Source organism: Heliconius melpomene, chromosome 15, assembly GCF_056956725.1.
Source record: "Heliconius melpomene rosina isolate 202511_hmr_F chromosome 15, ASM5695672v1, whole genome shotgun sequence".
NCBI lineage: Eukaryota > Metazoa > Arthropoda > Insecta > Lepidoptera > Nymphalidae > Heliconius > Heliconius melpomene.
The window spans coordinates 780,214-795,038 of record NC_140403.1 but is presented as its reverse complement, the minus strand read 5'-3'; the positions used below and the strand labels follow the sequence as shown (position 1 = coordinate 795,038).

The 14,825-nt window shown below is 34.3% G+C and overlaps 1 protein-coding gene across 1 annotated transcript in view; it reads left to right on the top strand.

Annotated features, from left to right (window-relative positions):
* The window catches only part of Dnah3 (dynein heavy chain 3, axonemal), a 46,769-nt gene that overhangs the window by 17,345 nt on the left and 14,599 nt on the right, over nucleotides 1-14,825 (top strand). The window contains exons 28-51 of the mRNA XM_085198684.1: nucleotides 65-179; nucleotides 826-1,040; nucleotides 1,755-1,961; nucleotides 2,578-2,649; nucleotides 2,847-2,990; nucleotides 3,725-3,910; nucleotides 4,515-4,741; nucleotides 5,070-5,250; nucleotides 5,844-5,991; nucleotides 6,135-6,223; nucleotides 6,512-6,625; nucleotides 7,170-7,295; nucleotides 7,808-7,968; nucleotides 8,355-8,498; nucleotides 8,752-8,871; nucleotides 9,141-9,306; nucleotides 9,927-10,179; nucleotides 10,736-10,862; nucleotides 10,987-11,098; nucleotides 11,443-11,556; nucleotides 11,930-12,107; nucleotides 12,737-12,841; nucleotides 12,996-13,157; nucleotides 13,499-13,685. Coding sequence (XP_085054810.1) covers nucleotides 65-179; nucleotides 826-1,040; nucleotides 1,755-1,961; nucleotides 2,578-2,649; nucleotides 2,847-2,990; nucleotides 3,725-3,910; nucleotides 4,515-4,741; nucleotides 5,070-5,250; nucleotides 5,844-5,991; nucleotides 6,135-6,223; nucleotides 6,512-6,625; nucleotides 7,170-7,295; nucleotides 7,808-7,968; nucleotides 8,355-8,498; nucleotides 8,752-8,871; nucleotides 9,141-9,306; nucleotides 9,927-10,179; nucleotides 10,736-10,862; nucleotides 10,987-11,098; nucleotides 11,443-11,556; nucleotides 11,930-12,107; nucleotides 12,737-12,841; nucleotides 12,996-13,157; nucleotides 13,499-13,685 — 3,653 coding nt within the window. The remainder of the gene's footprint in view (nucleotides 1-64; nucleotides 180-825; nucleotides 1,041-1,754; nucleotides 1,962-2,577; nucleotides 2,650-2,846; nucleotides 2,991-3,724; nucleotides 3,911-4,514; nucleotides 4,742-5,069; nucleotides 5,251-5,843; nucleotides 5,992-6,134; nucleotides 6,224-6,511; nucleotides 6,626-7,169; nucleotides 7,296-7,807; nucleotides 7,969-8,354; nucleotides 8,499-8,751; nucleotides 8,872-9,140; nucleotides 9,307-9,926; nucleotides 10,180-10,735; nucleotides 10,863-10,986; nucleotides 11,099-11,442; nucleotides 11,557-11,929; nucleotides 12,108-12,736; nucleotides 12,842-12,995; nucleotides 13,158-13,498; nucleotides 13,686-14,825) is intronic.

Below are 14,825 nucleotides of genomic sequence, written 5' to 3'. Positions count from 1 at the left end.
TGTTTGTTTTTTAATATCCTCTCTGGCGTATTTAATTATTCAAGAGAAAAACCTTTATATCCAGTCATTCACACGACTATTCACGTGTCTCCTGGAAGGGGAGTCCCAAGTCAGTACAGTGTGGTTACAATGTACCTTCGTGTTTTGTTTGCTTTGGGGCTTATGCGCTACTATCACTGGTAAGTAAATTGTGACGGAGAATTTGTTTTTTTTTCTTCACTTCACACTGTATCCCGTACAAACTCTTCAATTAAGACTTCCGTTTCCAACTTATCGCCGATTTTGAAGGCATCGTGTATTGAGTGGTTGAAACATCGCCGCACTTTGACTCATTGACCAGAAGAAGAAATTTAAAATATTAAATATTTCAATTTCTCGAGTGAAACTCGATCGCATTGCCTGTCGCGCTTATAGTCGCATGTTTTTGCCCCTGCGCGTCGACTGATATCAAACCTTTGATTAGTAAGGATTAATACCTTATTATGCTTATTATGCTTTGTCAAAACATAGCTCGTTACATTTAGAGCACCTGTTGTTCCTACTTGTGCTGCACAAATGTAAAATTTTATTATCTTTTTTTTTAAGAATTTTGCGCTGTATCCTATATTTAGAAGCATAGAGAACCTATTGTGAAGATCCTTCGTTTCTCATTTATTGCTCAATTTTCAGACATTACGTGCTGAGTGGCGTAACTCAATGCTGCACTTTCTTCTTATCAGGAAATAAGACTAAGTCACTCCTCAGAAAAACAATCACGTTTCCTGTCAGACCCTGATGCAATGCATTTTTGGTTATTCAGTCTCATACATTTTCTTTTACTTTCAGGTGACAGCCGCAAAAGTTTCGATGCTTTCTTCCGTAAACTAATAGACGGTGCTAATACGAACTATCCTAAACCTAAAACTTTTAAATTAACCAAAAATCAGCTATTCCAGGACAAGGATACAGTATATGATTATGTTTATGATAAACGGAACAATGGCACTTGGATATCTTGGGCGGAGTTAGAGAAGGAAGTGCCTTTGGCTGCTAATGCTAATGTATGTTTAATTATCTGTCTTTTAAAGACATTTTTTTATTTTATTTTCGTTGCTTCTTCTCTTAGCTCCAAAAGGGGAAAAGGGGAATGGCATCATGGCTTATACCCCATGGACATGGGTGCCTATATATCATTATATGAGATAACTGATGGGTCTATAAGAATCTATGACTGGGTATACATAAGGGGAGTAGAGCCGAGTGGCAGAATTTATAATCAACTATTTGACAATTTATTTATTGTGATTTTCGCGCAAACAATCTAAAAAATTCATCAATTTAAAAAATTGTTAATGTTTATTTGTCAATTGCAATTAAAATTTGTCCAATTCTACTGAACGGTCAGTCCAGCCAGATGACATCTCTGGTATTCCAAAGAAGGCCTAATTTGGACGATCAGAATCGCGAATGAGCACTTAGTTTTTTGGGTAATATTATTTTTAGAAAAATTATATAGTTATTCTATATTCATTTTCCAACTAATTTAGGTGCTGCTTTTCTGAAATAACTTCAAAAAATATATTTTCTGTTTACGTGGCTGTATATTATGTTGTTAATTGTTGCAATTAAAGAACGGAGATATAAAAGAACTAAAAGTATTATTAAATATATACTGAATGCCAATATACATATGTATGATGTCTCTAAAATTTTTGCGAAAAGTGCGGAACTAATGCTATATACGCATAAGAAAAAAAATTCAATCTTGTTTTTAGGTGAACGATCTAATAATTTTAACAAATGAAAACGCCTGTCTCCGCTACTTTGTCAGCAAAATGGTGAAGTCTAAAATACCCATCTTACTTGTTGGACCTACTGGAACTGGAAAGTCCTCGCTTGTACTAAACTTCTTGTTATCTTTGCCGAAAGAGAAATATATCACTAACACTATTAATTTCTCAGCCAGAACTACTGCTAATCAGGTGAATATTATATTTTTTACTTTAACATCTTTTCCTAAGTAACCTGTATAAGTATAACAAAGCTATCTTAGTGTATCTATTATTTAATGTCCATATACTTCCGGGTAAATTCTGATATGGTTAAATGAAGATTGTGGTTTTTTGCAAAGTTACAAGAGAGTTTTGTTTGTAGTAACACTCTTAGTTTATCCGTTAGGACTATTAAATACACTATAATTACATAATTAATTATATAATAATATAATTACATAATACACAGCGGGGTAGGCATAGAGCACCTAGTGTTAAGGTACTCTGCTCCCCATATTCCGCTGAATTATGGAGGCATTGTGCGTTGCACATTGGGTGGGGCACATGACTGACCTCTTACATTTATTTATTTTTTAAATCTGATTTTTAATCACTCTATGTAAACATCACGCAACTTATTATGTTAAATTCTTATTAAAATTAAAATAATTATAAATATCATCAATTTGCTGCCGGTTTATTTTTTCAAGAACTTAAACAAAGTCTACCTAAGTAGAAGCAGTGACGTAAAATGATTTATAATTGCTATATGAGAAACCAAAGTAATTCTTCCATTCCATTCAAACAAGTGATTTTAATTTTTCAGACGCAGGACATAATTATGTCGAAAGTAGACAGACGGAGGAAAGGTGTTTTTGGACCGTCTATGGGAAAAAAGGTATTAAAATGACAACAAAGATATAATACGCGACATTGTTTACTCGCTTTGCGTTGTTACCGGAACGAGGAAATGAAAATATACAATCATTTATATCGGGAAGCGGAAATTAAACCGTTCCTGCAAGATACAGCGTGAAATTAAAAAAAATAACAATAACATGACTAATATCTCTTTTTTACCTTTTATCCCTACAGTGCGTGTTATTCGTGGACGACCTCAGCATGCCGCAACGCGAGCAGTGGGGCGCGCAGCCTCCTCTAGAGCTGTTGCGGCAATGGCTCGACCACGCGCACTGGTACGACCTTCGGGAGATGGTCCGCCAGGAGGTGGTTGATGTGGTTAGTGGGTTTTGTTTATTCAAATAAATAGATTTATTAATTCATACAAACCTAGGTAATTAAACGAGGTCTCTATTAAAACAATTTAAAAAATCATATTAGAGCAAATAATTATTTTTAATCAGTTACGTGCGGAATAGGAGGATAGACATAAGGAACTCGGGTACCTAGCGTTTAGTCACTCCGTGGTAATTAAGATACTTCAGTTCCCCAGTTTCTGCCGAATACTCAGGATATTGCATATTGAGTGCTGGAACTTAACGCTGCGCTTTGTCTTTTTGCCAGATCGAGAAAAATGAAAATAATAAATATTTCACTCTTCCAAATGGTAATCGAGCCCACAACCATTCCATGCTTGTGCCCCTGTGCCAATGCGGTCTCTTAGTCCAAATTATATTTTTTCTATACATTTTATAAAATTATTTGCTGAGAATAATTTATCACGGATTGTATATGGTAGATATTTGAGAAATCTATTGTTTCATGGGGTGGGGCATTTTTAATGTAATGAACAATGACTTTAAAAAATTGTGTCAGTTTGTCTGTGCGTTTATGCTAACGTGCATCTCTGAAACGGCTTTAAATGTTTCACGATTGTATTTTGGCTTTCCTTAAATGATTGCAGGTGCAGTGTCAACGAGATGTTTTATAATCGAACCACCACTTTCTGAGATTAGCGAGCTTAATCAACGAGCTCTTCAGCTCCGTAATATGAGTATATATTTAAATTCCAGCTCTTTGTATCAGCAATGCTACCACCTGGAGGAGGTTCGAACCCGATATCATCGCGGTTGACGCGACACATGTTGCTCGTCACACTGGACTCGTTTGAAGATAACACTCTCAGCAAAATATTTGGTACAATCATGGATTGGCATTTCGCTAAAGGATTTCCTGATAGTCTTGCTAGGCAGAGCAAGGTAAGACAAATATACATGCATCATACATGTACTTACTTTTTTTATAAATTTGAAATTATTTTTAATCTGTTTAATAGTTTATATTTTTTTGATATTCGTAATAGTTAATATAATATATTTTTTGGGATACTCTAACACAGGGGTTCCCAACCTGTGCGCCGCGGCGCCCTAGTGCACCATAGAAAGTAAAAAAGGGCGCCGTGAGTTGTTCCTAAATCTGAAATCGGAAATCTCAAAATCTCTTGAGAAACTGTGCGGAGACCACCAAGTTCAACCGTCACATTGAATTGACTAAGAACTGTCGTACTTTATTATTTTTATGTCTTAATTGTAATTTTCTCATTTAAATAATTAAAACTCAATTTCATATTGTGGATGTTTTAATTTTTGATCTTATTTGGGTGTAGGTATCTCTATGTCTTTCGACTGTTTCTTTTTCCAATAGCGAACTAGCTTGAGTAGGGCGCCGTCATTAAATACCTTTAACTTGTAACTGCGCCGCGAGATGAAAAAGGTTGGGAACCCCTGCTCTAACACATTCATAAATTCTCTCTCAGACATAGGTATAATACGACCTAAATTTGAACCGACTTTTCTACCACAGACAGTAGTAGGAGCGACAATGCAAGTCTACAAAGCTGTCACAACTCAGTTCCTCCCAACACCCAGTAAATGCCACTATTTATTCAACTTGCGCGATTTCGCCCGTGTCATTCGGGGCGTGCTGCTCGTGCCCGCCACGCATATGAAGGAACTAAACAAGCTCGTGCTTTTGTGGGTCCATGAAACGTATCGAGTCTTTTATGATAGATTGGTCGATGATGCTGATAGGTGAGGACTTTGTGTTTGTGTTGTTTTGATGGTTTTGAAGTGATATATTTATGATGAAATTGTAAATATTGTATGTTTTGGTACATATATTTATATACATTTTTATTATACAATTGATTAGATAATAAAACGCGGCCTTGAAATTCGCCTTGCTGTCCCGAAGATCAGGCGGAAAGTAGGAAACGGAGCGTCTTAACACTAGGTTACCTCTGTGAACACTGATACGAGTGCACAATACAGTGTGCAGCTAAAAACAACATTATTTCGAAACGTATTTATGTCCATATATCTATTACTTCCTATTCCAAAATATAATTCTCACTTCCAGATTAAAACTATTCGACATAATATACCAGTCAGTATACGGCAACTACCGCGTGCACATGGACCAAGTGCTCAAAGAAATGGGCTACGTGCCAGAAGGGGAGCAGTTCTCCAATAAACACGCGGCTAATATATTCTTTGGCAACTATATGGAACCCGATGCTGATCCTAAGATTTATGATCAGGTAAAGTTGACAGCTCCTGAAAAAAAAAACACTAGACAAGCGCAAGTCGGGTTCGCTCACCGAGGATTCTGTATAAAAATTGAAGGCCCTTGAACGACCCTTTTTTAAAGTAAATGTAGAAGTACGTTTTTTTTTAGTAAATGGGGCCGTAGATCTAGGTATATAGTTTGACTTTCAACTCGATATATCCAAGCACACAAGCACTAAGATAAAAGCTCTTGACAGACAGATAGATAACAAAGTGATCTTATAAGTGTTATTTTTTTTTCCTTAATAGGTACGGTAAAACCCAGGACCTCATCAATCATTGACTTTTTTTTTGTGAATACTATGGTTACTTAAACCTCCATAGTGTGAGATTTCTAATTATGTAGAGATTAGAAGTAGAGGAAAGAGTGTTAATATCATAAAACAAATAATACTGTCGAGGAATCGAGGCCGGCTTGCATTTAGCTTAGATGGCAGCGTAGATTTATATTTAGAATTTTTCTTTGAAAATTGTGAATTTTTCTTATAAAAATGCGCAAAACTTCAGAAAGTCTAACTTCAGAGTGGTGAAATAAGTTCCAATACATGATTTTCTTATATTATAGGTGACAGATTTAGAAGATATGGCAGTTAAAATGGAGTATTACTTAGAGGAATATAACGTAGTGTCATCGTCGCCGATGTCGCTAGTCATGTTCAGATACGCGCTCGACCATATATCGAGGTGTACTCGGGTTCTTTTACAGGACAACGGTATGTGTTAAGTATTAATTAATTAGTAGTGACTGATTGTAAACGCGATAGTAATGTATTTGGTCTCCACTCAGTTCAATTCATTATTTAATTTATTTAACCAGAATTTTTCAGGAGATATTTTAGATTTTTTTTCCTTAAAGGTAATCTATTGTTAGTGGGAGTAGGAGGTAGCGGTAGAAGTAGTGCTGTCAAACTAGCCGCTAGTATACTGGAGATGAATGTTATACAGGTACATTATATAAAGAAAGATATAAATATTTTATACCTTTCCTTTTATCTTTGTTTTCTTGATTCTCTTTTTTGCGTACTTATTTTTTGTATAGATTAAGCTTAAAAAATATTTTCTCCGACATTAGTGAGGAAATCTATTATATTTTTGTAAATCATAAATATTTACATAGAATTTTTTATCGTAAATATCTCCATTATTAAAATAAAAAAAGGTAAACTAAAAATAGACTCTATTTTTAATATACGGAATTCAAACGATGTTAGCATTCATTTATCGTAATCACAGATTGAAATATCCAGAGTGTACGGTCAGAACGAGTGGCGTGACGATATTCGGAAAATGTTGATGAAAGCTGGTATTATTGGGAAACCACTAGTTTTTCTGTTTGCTGATAACCAGGTGACCATTTATTTGTGTTTCCATACTTACTTTCTTTTTTTCTGCAAACTTTATCCGATAGAGGGCAAGACGTTGAATGACGAAACTCAACGCCGTCTTTTGTTTTGCCAGAGCGATAGAATAAAAATAATCAATTCTCCCTGTTGGTGATCAAAACCATAAACATCGCGTTCAATTCTTTTTCACTGCGCTGTGGTGGTGTGTTTTCTAATACCTAAATACGTTCTTTTTTGATACGTTCCTTCTATATTCTGCACATATCAGGGTAAAGAGAGGGATGCTAGCAACCTAGTGTTAAAACACTGTTCCCATTAAAACATTTTCATTTCTCCCTTTCCGCCGAAATGTTAGAGGCGTGTAGAGTGGTGGGGCTCAACGCCGCGCTTGAGCTTGTTACCAAAGTGCGCTTTACTATTTATAATAGATGAAACATTTTACTTAAAAATATACATCAGGCCATATAAGACCTGAAAATCCTATATAATTTATGCAATCTACTTTGTAGTCAAATTTATCAATTAATATTATTTTTCGTTTTTTCCAGATAATGTATGAAGGTATGGTGGAAGATATAAATATGTTGCTAAATACAGGCGATATACCCAATTTATATGGAATGGACGAGAAAGTTGAGATCTTAGACAAAATGCAAGCGGCTGTTAGGGAAACTGTAAGTTTTAATTTTTTTTTAAGTTAAAGATAATATGAAAAAACTAACCCAAAACTGTAATTAAAAATTTGAAGAAGCGAATAATAGTAAGTCCCTTTTTTAAATTTCTATAATATCATTCTTTACTCAAATACACATTTATTATTTATCAAAAGTAACTCTACAAATTCAATATTCGGAAAAGGAAAATACATAGTTTTAAACATTTGTCATATTGAAATTAGAATCTACAACTATCATATGCAATTGAGCATCATAATTTAAACACAGGCACCATAATATATTGCAAATTTGATTTAAAAAGAATAACAAAAAATATAGTGTAGTAGTAGGACAGTGGCAGAAAGAAAACACTTCAAAAAACGCCTCTTAAAGTCTTTGTTTTAGCTTCATGTATGTGAATTTGCGGAATGTTAAGACACTCCGTTCCCCACTAAGAAGTCTACTACTAAAAAGTAGAGAATAGAGTGACTGAAAAAGGCTTCCTCATCTATAATGTCCGATTTCTCCAGGGCAGGAAAATGGAGACCACACCGCTAGCCATGTTCGGTTTCTACGTGGAGCGCGTGAAGGCGAACCTCCGCATAGTGCTCACGCTCTCTCCTATTGGTGATGCTTTCAGGAATCGACTGAGGATGTTCCCGTCGCTCATCAATTGTTGCACTATTGATTGGTATGTATTTTTCTTTTAATATTATAATTATTTTGTTGATTACGATATTATTAGCTAGTTATTTCATTAGTAATGTATGGTCTACAATTTCAGTTTATTTGTTGGTATAATTTAAAATTTCTAATATTATTTTGTTTTTTTGATAATTTGTTTACACATAAGTTCTATTATTTTTATCTAGCTTCACGCTTATCCATGCAGGATAGCAGGATAGGCAAACGGAACCCCGGTACCCACTGTAAAAATACTCCGTTCCTATTAAAACAATTTCTATTTCTTTCTATGCCCCATTACTAGCCTCAATTAAACAATTCTATAAAGAAGGATTTAGTTACTTTAGTGAATTAAAAAAAAAACTATAAAACTTTCTTTTTGTATGTAACAAGGTTCACAGCATGGCCGGCAGAGGCTCTAGAGCGAGTAGCCTCTATGTTCATAGCCAAAATGGAGAATGTAGATGGAGACTTGCGCGAGGCTTGCGTGCAGATATGTCAGCTGTTCCACGTTAGCGTTGTGCAGCTTAGCGATAGGTAGTTTGACTGGTATTTAATAGGGTTTTATTAACATTTTTAAATTGTTATTCCACACTTAGGAAAGAAAACGTATAAAAATTTTAACGTAGCGAGTGGGATTTGAACGCGCCTCTTTGGAAACGGTCCAAGCGCTCCGACGAACTAAGCCATACGTTCTCGAGCTACGTCGAAATTCTTATACGCTTGTTACGCACATCTATTTTAAAATTATTTTGTGAATATTTTGCTATTTTTTTTTAAACAATTTCAGATTCTTTAGCGAACAAAACAGAAAAGTGTATGTTACACCGACTAGCTACTTGGAGCTTATAAAGGCATTCCAAAATCTGTACGCTTTGAAGGTTGATCAAATTACTAAATCTAGAACTCGGTAAGTTAATTAATAACACCATTGATTTATATTGCAGATTTAGTCGTGAGTATTCTATAATAATATTATTTATTTATCGATTCATTTTAAACACGTACTAGTAAATGCTTTTATTAAAATGTTGTATAAATTTGATTAAATATAAGTTAACGTGGCAAGCAAGGTTCTTGTGTGTTACATTTTTTTCATACTACTAACATATGTTACTTCTTAAATTAAAAAAGTAACATGGAAGAAAAGAAATAAAATCTTGACATTTATTATTTCAGCTATGAAATAGGATTAGAACAGTTAGACTTCGCGGCCGGGCAAGTGGCGGTGATGCAACAAAATCTCATAGACTTACAGCCCCAGCTCGTGGAGACTTCAGACAAGACGGAGAAACTCATGATTAAGATAGAGCAGGACACTGTAGTCGTTGAGAAACAGAAAGAGGTATATTTTCACTAGATGTTCTGAGGCTTGAGTTGAGTTGAGTCAGTAGCTTGCGACGGTTGTGAGTTCGATTCTCTAGAAATTGGTTAAATCGTTGTAGAGCCAAATGAAAGAAAATGATTCGTAGGATGCACATTAAGAATAAAAAAGTATTCTTAAATAGCTCTCGTTTCAAACGATTGAATCATGTTGTGTTTATGCAAATCAAAGCATGAAATATGTCATTTTGTTTTGACGATGAATAAAACTTTTGATTTATGTACTTCTATGACCCAATAATTTATCTTACCAGGTTTTTTTATTTCTTACTCTTAATAAATTTATTTAGATGTTGAGATGATTTATACTTTTCTTTCCGGTTATATTTCAAAACATAATGTATTGCGGGGAACGAAACGCCAAAAACATTCTTTCTTTTGTTGAAGTTGAAGAAAGAAAAGATAATATCTTCTAAAATATCAATATTTTTCTTGGACGATATTAAGGCCCATATTTATAAACGCTCTCAACTCTCTCACAACTTGAGAGTGATATTATACCGAATACGTGCCTTAGTTCATAATCACCTCATATACAACCAAACACTTTTCAATAATGCCGTATTGACATTTTGAGCATAGATAGTAGGCGCAGACGAAGCACTAGCAAACGAAGCGGCAGCTGCCGCTCAGGCCATCAAAGACGATTGCGAGTCCGATCTAGCGGAAGCGGTCCCCGCTCTCAGGGCCGCTCTAGATGCTCTAGACACTCTCAAACCGGCGGACGTGACACTCGTCAAGTCTATGAAGAACCCGCCCGCCGGTGTCAAGCTGGTAATGGAAGCTGTGTGTGTAATGAAGGGAGTGAAGGGTGATAGGAAGATGGATCCTAATGGTGATGAGTTTAAAAGTTTTGAAATTTCACATTGAGTAGCGGATCTCAGTACCGCACTTCGCCTTAACGAACTAGATGTATTAAAATACTTAATATAAATATTTAGAATAAAATTTTAACTCTTAAGCAAATAGTCATAATATAATAACACTTTGACATTTGACTTTGACAACTAGCTAAACATAAAAAAATTAGGAAAACAAGTGTTGCCAAAATACTTCTATGCGATTACTTTATACATACATACTTGATACTTACGTGTTCGTAAATAAGATAAAAATGGTCTTAGAGGTCTTTTCTGAATATTATTATAATACGTTACAACAAACAAGATATGTAAAAAAACAAGATTAGAATGTGGAGCCCAAAAATCCACCAAATCCTAGCAGGAATATAATCTCTAAAAAGGATCAAATTCCTTACTTTTTTATAGATTATAACTGGTAAATTTCTAAAATGAGTAAGTGTGTGTAAAAAGTGTAAAAAATACTTAATTAATCGTTAGTCAAATGCGGGTGCGAAAATAATAAATGTTATTAATATAACTCACTCATAGGTAAGGCGTACGAAGATTTTTGGGGTCCATCACAGAAGATGCTCGGCGATATGAAATTTTTGGAAAGTCTAAAGAATTATGACAAAGACAATATTCCTCCTGCCGTCATGAAGAAGATTAGAGACAAGTGAGATTGATATAATAAATAATACCTTGTTTTATAAGAAACACTCTGTTATCTATTTTTTTGTTAAAATAGATGTGATCTTTAAGACCATTTATAAAACATTAGCCCATATTTATTTTCGTAGATACATTCCGGACCGTGAATTCGATCCTGCAGTTATCTCTAAAGTGTCATCCGCTTGTGAGGGACTGTGCCGCTGGGTCCGCGCCATGGATGTCTACGACAGAGTTATTAAGGTAACTAAATATATTGGTTTAATTGTGCCCGATTTATAATATATTTACAATTATTCTAAAATAATGGTATATTATCTTAGAACCATATAAAAAATCATTATTTATACTTCATGCTAATATAATAAATTTGAAGAAATTGTTTGGTTTCCTAATCATAGGAACTACTGTTTTAAATTGAAAAATTCTTATAATAAAAAATGTATTGAATAGTCCATATTTCGAGTTAATACTCTGTAATCATCTTACGATGTGATCTATTGAGCTTGAGGTCTAAATTTTGCACTAGAATGTTTCATAATATATAGGGCTTAATATAATTTCAAAACTATTTCGTTACTTTATAGGTGGTAGCGCCCAAGAAGGCAGCTTTAGCGGAAGCGGAAGCGGAACTTCAAATGCAAATGAACACTTTAAATGAAAAACGAGCTCAATTACAAGGAGTATTAGATAAATTGCAGGTAAGTGATTTTTTTTCCGCATTTTTTGTTTTAAAATAATCTTTGAATCTAGAATACAACGACGACGTCGACAACCAATTGCCGTTTTAAAGTTGGCTTTAGATGGAAACCATATTAGATTTTAGACTTTTTCATACTTTTGATTATTTCCGTCCTGAGTGAAAATAGCGCAAAAGTTTAGACAGATTTCACGATTCCTTGATCGTACTGTAACTGATTTTGCTCATTTAGAGGTATTACGTGCATGCAACTCAACTCTAGTTTTCATGGACCAGACAAGGACACATAAAATATTTGAAATATAAATTTCCCGAGATTAGTAAAATTAGAAAACCTTCAAGCTAAATAATCCTAATAAAATAACATTTTACAGGCTCTTAACGATGAATTCGCAGAAATGACTCGCAAAAAGAAAGGACTAGAAGATGAAATAGAACTCTGTTCTACCAAATTATCCCGAGCTGAACAATTAATAGGAGGCTTAGGAGGAGAAAAGGCTAGATGGACGGACCTACAGATACAGCTGCAGAATCTACTGTCTAATATTATTGGTGAGGTTTTTTAGAGATTCGTGCTATATTCTGTATATAGCAAGGTAGGCCGAGGGAACCTTATGTTAAAACACCCTGTTCCCCGCGTCTCGTATGAGGGTAGGAACCCTAAAATCTAGAATTTGAACTAAATCAATAAAGCAGTTATATTATTGCAATTTAGTCAAAAAAATATTTAATGTTGATAATACTTTTTATTTAAGAACCGATTGAAATAAAACAAACACTATATGTTCAGGGAAATTTTCTTAAATACAATGGTGAGATGTGCATTTAAGCTGTTTCTAAAATTACCGTGAACAAACAGACATACGAACTGACAAACAGACAAACAGATAAAATTTTTAAACATTATTGTTTTGGGTTCTATTACATTAATAAATGCATATATCTTCCAAATACAGATAGCGGCGGATTTTATTATATGTACAATTGAACATACATAATTAAAATGTCTTTTATACTTAGATACGGTAAGATTCTGATACCAGAGAACCAGTGTCTATAATACATTAAATGTTTGTTTTATTATTTTTTTAATAATAATCTTTCACATCTCGGGATTTTTCATACTATATAATTTATAATAATAGACCCGACTACTCTCTAAAATCATTACTACATTTCAGGTGATGTTCTTTTATCTGCTGGTTTCATAGCGTACCTTGGACCTTATACTGTCAACTACAGGAGAGAAATTATACAGATGTGGAACCAAAGGACTAAAGAATTGGGTAAAATATTATATGTTTATTTGGGTTCTGGTTAAAAATAATTTTTATTTTGTCTATATTGCTATATGAAGCTCCAAATTGTGAAGCTAAAAAATTACACATATAAAATGTATATGTGCAATTTTTTAACTATTTAATCATTTATTACTTTTAGACATACCCTGTTCAGATGTGTTCAGTCTGCTCACCACACTGGGGGAGCCAGTTGTAATCCGAGCGTGGAACATAGCAGGGTTGCCCGTCGATGCATTTTCTATAGAAAATGGTATTATTGTCGAGAAATCACGACGGTGGCCGTTAATGATCGATCCACAAGGTAAGTTACCTATAGCAGGGTAGAATTTAAAGTATTTTAAACGAATTCTAATGTTCGATTTTCCGACCAATTTTAGTAAATAATGATCATTGATCTTGTGGTAGGTTAAGGTTTTCGATAAAATATTTCTATAATGGTCCATTTTTGGGTGTCGTCTTTTAAAAAAAAATTGCATTCATTATGGAGATAGAACGTACAATCTATCGCGTTTACAGTCGCACGATTGTGCCCCTGCGCCACGAATGCCTTCAAATATGTAATAATATACCTAAATGAGTAATATCCTGTTTTGAAATATTAAAAACCAACATTTTTCAAAAGTATTTGAATTCATTACATAGAACAAGCGAACAAATGGGTCAAAAACATGGAGCGTGATAACCAACTAAAAGTTATAAAGCTAACAGACTCGAACTATGTAAGAGTCTTAGAAAATGCCATACAACTCGGACTACCCGTTATGTTGGAGAACGTTCGAGAAATGCTCGATGCAGTAATCGAACCCGTACTATTGAGGAATATATTTAGGTGAGTTGCTGGGGAAAGTGATTTTATGGTCCTTTTGCGGGGCTTAAGTGAAATTAATTATTTTGTATTTGAAAAAGACCACAAATAGTGTAACAGACCGTCCACGGGATCCAAGATTTCGGCGACGCATAACCGCCGAAGGCATTGAAGCATTGCGTGCTGAGTGGCGGAACTTAAAGCTGCGCTTTGCTTTAGTGCCAGAGCGAATACTTCACTCCCTCGAGTGTGAATCGAACCGACTATGCCCTTATGTCACGACGGCATCGGTAGTATTTGTTTTCTGACTTAAATGACTTATGAATTGACTGGGCTTTTGTAAGAATAGATAGAAGATAGCGTGTATTCTTGAAAGACTTCAACAAATCTACTAATATATTTTTGACTAGTGGGCCCGCGCGGGGCTACGCCCGCTTGAAATAGAAATATTAAAAAAGAAATTGAAAACTAAAGATTCAGTCAAATCAGTAAAACAGTTGTATAAAATAACTGTTACGGCAATTAGCAATTTTGTCGAACCAAATACTTTAAATTGACATAACTCTTTTATTTATGAACCGATTGTAATAAAATAAACCCTATATGTTTTTGGAAGCTTTCCAGAATCCAATAGTGAAAACCGCATCTAAATCGGTTAAGCCGCTTCTATAACTAACGATAACAAACGCACAGACAAACAGGCAAAAATTTTAAAAATCATTGTTTTGGGTTCTATCATGTCAATAAAGGTTCCCAATAACATTTTTTTTTAAATATTTGCCTAGTACAGACGCCGAACCTCTTACAATTTTATTATAAGAATAGAATAGAAAATGTAGATAACGTCTTATAAATCTATAAACGTCGGCTGCATGCACGAAAAAGTATGATTCATTGTCACGTTACGTGCAAACGAGAGCGTGAAACGAACGAGAGAAAGGCACTATCTGTGTTATATTAAATAATGATAATTCAGTGATAATAATTCAATTTATTCATAAAAGTACGCAATTTTGCATCAATGTTTTCTTTTGATGTTATCACGTAAAATTATTGTTCGTAACGTGACTTTAGAGACAATAAGTTATTTTATCGAAATTTGGCTCACGAAACTTAAATATCTTTCACTTTTTCAATAACCTTAATTATATTTTTTTTCACTTT